The sequence below is a fragment of the Chlorocebus sabaeus genome, chromosome 12, assembly GCF_047675955.1.
Source record: "Chlorocebus sabaeus isolate Y175 chromosome 12, mChlSab1.0.hap1, whole genome shotgun sequence".
NCBI classification, from domain to species: Eukaryota; Metazoa; Chordata; class Mammalia; order Primates; family Cercopithecidae; genus Chlorocebus; species Chlorocebus sabaeus.
This window is the reverse complement of record NC_132915.1, coordinates 109,313,529-109,320,361: the sequence shown is the minus strand read 5'-3', so window position 1 is coordinate 109,320,361 and position 6,833 is coordinate 109,313,529. Positions and strand designations below refer to the sequence as shown.

The following is a 6,833-nucleotide window of genomic DNA, read 5'->3' as shown; positions in this document are numbered from 1 at the left end:
CTGGTTATCCAGATCACCTAGAAACTATCAGTATCCAGAATCAACAAGATCAACTCTCTGCTCCTCTGACAGCAGAAGGAGCATGACCAAAATGAACCAAAGAGCATGGCAGGAAACGATGTGACCGGAAAGCTCAGAGAACAGCCACAGGGGGATGTAAGCAGGCGTTCCCACCTGAATCATGAATAATTAATGAAGCGCAAATCCAGGGGAAATCGAGTTTCAGCAGGTGCAACTCATCCAACAGGAGATCGCCAGAGGGCCAACAAGATTCAGCAACTGAGAGTCGGGTGTAGTGTCAAGTGGGACGCGACTGGTTCCAAAGCTCTAGAAGACCATGGGGTCACTTGGACCAAGTGAGAAAACGCCCCCAGTGTGCTGGTTCACCATTCCGACTCCTGCCTGTCTCTTCCCGTCCAGGGAACTTGGACCCTAACTCGTGCAGGTGCAGATGACGAAGGGCAGAATGAGGGGACGTGGCACCCAAGTTCCCCGACAAGAGAGTTCCACAGAAAGTCCGCTGGATCTTCGCAAATCCAGAGAAATGGCAACGGGACCCAAGGAAATAGAGCCCCACAGGTGTCCTGGAGACTCTTCAGGCATAATGCCTGGAGCCGCAGGATGAGCTGAAAAAGGAGCCAGGCACTGAAGGACAAAGCGGTGTTGACTTTCTTCATCTGGGTTTCTCAGTGCAGTCCAATTCACGGTGGTTTCCAAGCGCCTCCTGGAGGAGAAAACACGTGAGGGTGTGGTCAGGGTTTTCTGCTGACGCACTTACTGTGGGGAAGAAGGAGAAGCTCTGAAGATGGATAACGACCGAGATGGCATGTCAAGGTGCACCTCCTTGATGACACTGAGGCCTACGTTGAAATAGAGTAAATATGGTCCAATTACACTGTGTCTATTTTAGCACCTTGTTTAAAAAAAAAAAAAAAAAAAAGATGTAAAACCAGACAGGGGTACATGCACCAGTGCTACATACCTGACAGGAAACATCTATTCTTCAAAGCTTGCAGCTGTACAGGTAGGTTTTAGAATGTCTGTCCATAGTGAACATCGTCTTAGAGTGGGCTGGGCAAATAGACCTTTCCAGGTCATGTAATTGGATTAAGTTGATTAGGTTAGGGTCCGTTTCGCGTCAGGGGTCCAGAGGCAGTATAAAAGGCAACCTGGAAAGCAAAGGTCCCTCTCTGCCCCTTCCTCCGGCTTCCTGAAGGCTGCACCACTTCCAGCAGGGCTGCTCCAGCACCTGTCCATCTGAGCGCCAGCCGAGGAAAGAAAGTAGACCTGTAATTTCAGGTTAGTTTCCCTGAACGACTGGTTGTTTCACGTAATCCCTGAGGGGTTGGGGGAAAAGAGACAAAGGAGAGTGAAAGAAACAGATCACACTGGGGCTCGCTGATGCGGTAGGATGTGTTCTCCTTACTCGTAATTCTTGGAACAGAAAGCGAGAAAACATTTCCATCTCCGTGCCTGGGATAAGAGCCAGATGGAAATGCAAAAAGAAATTTACTCCAGCATGCTGAATTGGTGGGTAAATGGAAAAAGAACTTTGGAAAAGGGGTGGTTTGCCCTTTAGCCGTGTAAGAAACTCATATGCCACTTGTTCAGCGTTTGTTTAGATGAATTCGTATGGCGTGTGTAAAATACCAGAAAAATAAATAAAGAGGGACTGGAGCTAAAGCCAAAAAGACAGAGCAGGAGAGACCATCACCTGCTAGTGTGGTAGAGAGGGAGATAACTTCTCTCGATGAATTTGTGTTTGGAAGTTGCCTAATGAAACGGCAAGAGTAGCGATTTGAGTTCTGATAGGAAGCATCCCTTATCCCTGACTTCAAGCAGACCTGCCAAGGGGTGACATCGGCTATGCCCTGTAGCTTCTATTCTTTTGTCCCTCAGGGGAGAGAGAATCATTGTGTCTTCTACTGGAGTGAGTGGTGATAGACCTAAGTCCAGTCTCCAGAATCAGTTGTTGGTTGCGATTGAAATCTCAACTCCAACTCCACATACCTAGGCCGTGGGCCATGTGGCAGGCGAAGTTTACTCTTGGACCAGGTAGTCACGGCAGAGGAACACACAATATCTGAGGATGCACACACCACATTGTGATCCACAGATTTGACCGACAGGTGGTGAGGTCTCCTCATGACCACACTGTCATGGAATTAGCTGAGGGTTTCTTGTGGGTGTGTGAATATCCATTGTGCCTAACCATCGCTTTGTGTGTGTTTGTGTGTGATTCAGGTGACCCAACCATCAACCCCTGAAAAAGGCGGCCATAAAACGCCCAGGAGACGAAGATGATGGCACGTCGTGACCCCAAAAGTAGGGCAAACAGACTCGTGAGAGCCCAGACCCTCCAGAAGCAGCAGAGGGCCCCAGTTGGGCCAAGGGCTCCCCCACCCGATGAAGAAGATCCCAGGGTACGTCTAGCCCTGGAATCTTTTGGGTATCGAGGGGGGAGGAGGGGGCGAGTGTCACGCGGTCCTCAGAGACTGGGTTGGATTCCAAAGAGTTCTGCCAGCACCACCCGGGTTGGTTTTCCCATCCAAGGTGGGCCTGGCTTGGGACCTCCTCCCCGGCCCGACAGGTCCCTGGAGAGACTCTTGGGAGCAACCCCCCTTTCCACTCAGAATCGTGTGTAGCCAGGTTGGGCTGTGTTGTGGACATCGGGTTCACGATCGTCCCCGCTAGAACCCTGAGTCCTTCCTTTGAGAGTTCCTCCGTCACATGGTCTTTGGGAGGGAACATCGTAACCGAACCCTCCCGCCACTTAAGGGCCCCCATGCCGGTGTCCCCGCTTTGGAATCCTCACTCAGTTCTGAATTCACAATCCGTCTCAATGTTGACATTAGATCACTGCCTGTGGCTTCAGCTCATTCACTGACATCACTTCCTTTCCACCCACAGGTCAAGTGCAAAAACTGCGGGGCCTTTGGCCACACGGCCAGAAGTACCAGGTGCCCCATAAAGTGCTGGAACGGAGCCCTGGTTCCCCAGACCTTTGGGAGAAAGGAAGGGAAGGAAAACCGGAAACCATGGAAGCCCCAGGTTCGAAGGAACCCTGGGCCCTTGAACAAGGAAAAGGGAGAGAAGGAAGCGAGACCAAGGTGAGCAGTGGGAGGGGTTTTCACCACCCTTAGGGTACTGCCACCTAAGGACACAGTGTCTCTGCACCCGCACACCGTGTGCCTTTCCGTCTCTGGGACAGGGAAGGAACGCTGCAGAGAAACAGACCAGAGCTCCGTGTCCTCCCGGGTTCCCCATCCGGGAGCTCCTTTGGCTCTGGGAGATTCAGGGACGGTGGAGAGGCGGGGGCGCTTCGTGCCCGTTCCCCATGACAGGGGGAAAAGCAACGGAATCCAAATGACAGTCCTTACTTGGGAAGCCCAGAGGGCCACCAGCAGGATGGGAAGGTTGGCACATGAGGGAAGGTGCAGGGGCGGAAAAGGCACAAAAGTTCCATTTATGTACCACAAAACACAGAACGGGACTGGGCCCCAGAAAGGGTTCTCCCTGTCTCCTGGGGAGAGCCAGGGGGCAGAGCCTGAACTTTTTCTCTTCTACAGGCAACAAGACCTGCAGAGGAAGGCTCTCCTCCAGATCTTTTCCGGGACACCTCCGGAGAAGCTGCCGCCAAATCGAAAAGAATCCATGGAATCTTGTGATTATCTGAGGGTGAGTGTCACCCTGGGTCCCTGGTCTTTTTCTCCTCTAGGTCACCCTGGTTGATTTCCTTTCAGGTTCCCGTGTGTGTGAGGGGATCGGGGAACCCTTCTTCCTGCCTTCTTGGGGTCAGGGACTCCACGATCCTTCCAGGTCCATTTGATTCCAGATGAAGGCATCTGAAGATGCCGTATTTCCTGTTGCTTTCTCTCTGTGCAATGATGGCAAGCCTGCCAACAACGTCTTCCTAGCGGCGTGAGGAAATTAGTCCCTCAGGGGCCCCAAACATGGAGGCGGCTCACCCCAGGAACATGCATGTTTTCAGAAAAGACGTCCTGGGAACCCTTGAGCCACTGACCTGCCTTCAGAAGGGCATTAGTCCGTCCCACTTCATGGAAGGCTGAGTGGAGGCGCTTTGATCCAGTGAATGCCCAAGACACAGTCTTTAGAAAAATGGTATTCTCAGATCATAGCTCGAGAGTGCATTTTTCATGGGTCTTGCCCCGATCAGCACTCACCTTGAGGATCTGTCCCTACTTCCAAGGACCACCTGTCCTTACCGTATTAAGAATTTCCTGCTGTGTACACCTTGTCTTTGGATGTGGTTGATTTCCATGTTGGCTCGATGCCGAGGAACCTCTAACGTGTGTGGTCTCCTTTCTTTCAGGTTGCAAACAGGCCAATGCCGGTCCAAACAACTAATAAGAGGCCACGCGTGGACCGTGCCCAAACTGATGGCTCAGCTACCAAAATGTCTGACACGGTATCCATCTTGGCTTCACTGTCTCCCCTCAGAAAAGCCAGTCTGAGCTCCTCGTCAAGTCTCCGACCAAAGGAACGACAGACAGGGGCTGTGGCCGACATCCCTCAGCCTGGAGTCAGGCAGCAGGGCCCGGAGCCTCTCGTCGTGAGGAAGCCGACACACAGCAGGCCTCAGGGTGGCCGCCGAGAAGTTCCCCAGGCTGCCTCCAAGCCTCACGGCCTGATCCGGGTCATCAGCCCCCAGGCACAAGACAAACGTCCTGCGGTGACCTCACAGCCCTGCCCACCAGCCGACACACACAGCTTGGGCCTCGGCTCCAATCTCAGTTTCAGGCCAGGAGCCAAGAGACCTGCCCAGGCTCCGACTCAGGCTTGCCTGAACTTCCCCAAGAAACCGAGAATGGGTCCCTTCCAGATGCCCGAAAATGCCATCCAGGGAGGTGAGCTGGGGGCCCCGGAGATTCTCCAACCTCCGCCAGCTGCAACCGAACTCAGACCGAGTCCGTCGCCCCAGATGAGCAGGAGGACACCCGCCCAGGTGCCCAGCAGCGACCGGCAGCCTCCGCACAGCAGACCTTGCCTGCCTACTGCCCAGGCCTGCACCACGTCCCATCACCCAGCGGCCAGCCACGATGGGGCCCAGCCTCTCAGAATGCTCTTCCGGAGACTGGAAAACGGATGGTGGAGCTCCAGCCTCCTGACAGCTCCCTCGTTTCCCTCTCCTGAGAAGCCGGAAGCCTTCCTCGTTCACAGCCGTCATGTCTCAGAGAAGTCTGAGGCTCCCTGTGTTCCTGTCCCCCTGAGTGTCCTCTATGAGGACCTTCAGGTTTCCTCCTCCTCAGAGGACAGCGATTCTGACCTGGAGTGAGACTACAGGTAGCCAGGGCTCCATTGCATCCAGCTCCCGTGATTTGGAGGGGTCTGTGGGACTGAGGAGCACAGACCAGAGAGCAGACTGTGTGGTGACTCCCAAGCTCCCCAGCTGTGGTGCTTGGAGATGTTGGATGTTGGAGGATGTTGGAGCCCAGGCCAGGCAGGGACCACATGCAGAGACTCTGCCTCATCGAATTCTGGTGAGGGACATTGTAGTTCGCAGGGCGCTCTGGAAACCCGCCACCAGAAGCATCTGTGCCAATGATTCGTTGCCTCAGAAACTGGGTGACGGTGACGCGTGGGAGTCAGACTTCCGCTGTGATGTCAGTAGGAAACTGGGGAATGACTGTGCATTTGCTCTCTAGATGACTGAATCAGGGAATAGTTAGGGAACCCTGAGAGATGCAGGCCTTCAGCTGTGCCCCGCCCTGACAGCAGTGTTTTGGACGCTGTGAAGCGTTCTGCGCAAAGCGTTCTTGGGGTGTTTCCTCAGCCTCGAAAATTGGGCTCTGGAATGCCATTGGAAATAGGTGTGTTTAATTTGTTTTGAAGTGAATAAAATTCTCAAAAAGATGACGTACTCTCTTTTGACTTTCATTCCGTGTTTGTGTGTAACTGATTTTCCAAGGGCTTGAAAATTTCTTGACTTGTCAGCAATCCAAGTCATTTTGTCTCCGAAACAGAGTTGATTGAGGGGACCGCAGGTCTTCGCAGGACCTGTGACTTCTTAAGCATCCACAGGGGCAAGAGAACCTCAGCCCCACTCTACCAACACGCACCTAGTCAAATTCCGCAAAGTGAATCTCATGCACACTAACACATGGGGAGCGTTGCTTACACCACGAGTCCCCATTTGGCTCACGGCGATGCCACATGTGAGGTTTCACACGTATGTGTTGCACCGCAGTCCATTTCACAGTGGTAGAATAAATGTATTGGCTTTTTGTCTGTTTGTTGGAGGCAAAAACCTGTGATGTTGTTGGTTTTTGGTGGGAGAGATTCACTTTCGAAAAGAAAATACTCTGAAAATGGAGGTTGTCCTAGATTGTATTTCAAGGTGAGTCTACTTGATGCCAGTGAAGCATATTTTGGCATATAATACATATGGTTATATTATATTTTGTCTCTATTACCTCATTTAAAAAACCATTTTGTGAAAAATGTCAGTTAGATATACCAATGTTCAATTTCTGATCACGTGTCCAGAAGCACTGTAAAGTGCAGCCTAGAGTACAAAATTCCCAGCCACTTCTTTGTTGAACTCTCTGCAGAGCGGCATTGCATTCAGGGGTTTTCACGGTGCACTAGTGTGGCACGAGCTGGTCTTTGGCTTCCTGCTGAAGTTGGAATCCTGCAGATTGTTTAGGGGTGGTGTCTGCTTGTCCCATCTTTCCAGGTCATCATTAACCTTTCCTCAGCACCCACGTGGACTCAGAACTTACCTAGAGTCACAGGCAGGTCTGGGAAGCTGGCCTTGAGCCTTTGTGCAGTCCATGATGGTTCCATGCCTCTGATCCGCTGGGGCACATTCT

At 52.3% G+C, this 6,833-nt stretch overlaps 1 protein-coding gene across 1 annotated transcript; it reads left to right on the top strand.

The window, feature by feature from the left end:
• Nucleotides 1–255: 255 nt before the first annotated feature.
• Nucleotides 256–5,701, top strand: LOC119623800 (protein FAM90A5-like). The gene is made up of 4 exons (XM_073022067.1): nucleotides 256–2,423; nucleotides 2,911–3,110; nucleotides 3,570–3,678; nucleotides 4,334–5,701. Exons 1-4 carry the CDS (start codon nucleotides 2,301–2,303, stop codon nucleotides 5,294–5,296), a joined length of 1,395 nt encoding a protein of 464 aa, XP_072878168.1. The 5' UTR covers nucleotides 256–2,300; the 3' UTR covers nucleotides 5,297–5,701.
• Nucleotides 5,702–6,833: the final 1,132 nt, after the last annotated feature.

Coding starts and splice junctions, on each gene's coding strand:
- LOC119623800 (XM_073022067.1), top strand. CDS start 2,301: ATGATGGCACGTCGTGACCCCAAAAGTAGGGCAAACAGACTCGTGAGA. Junction 3,111..3,569: donor GAGAAGGAAGCGAGACCAAG/GTGAGCAGTGGG, acceptor TCTCTTCTACAG/GCAACAAGACCTGCAGAGGA. Junction 3,679..4,333: donor AATCTTGTGATTATCTGAGG/GTGAGTGTCACC, acceptor CCTTTCTTTCAG/GTTGCAAACAGGCCAATGCC.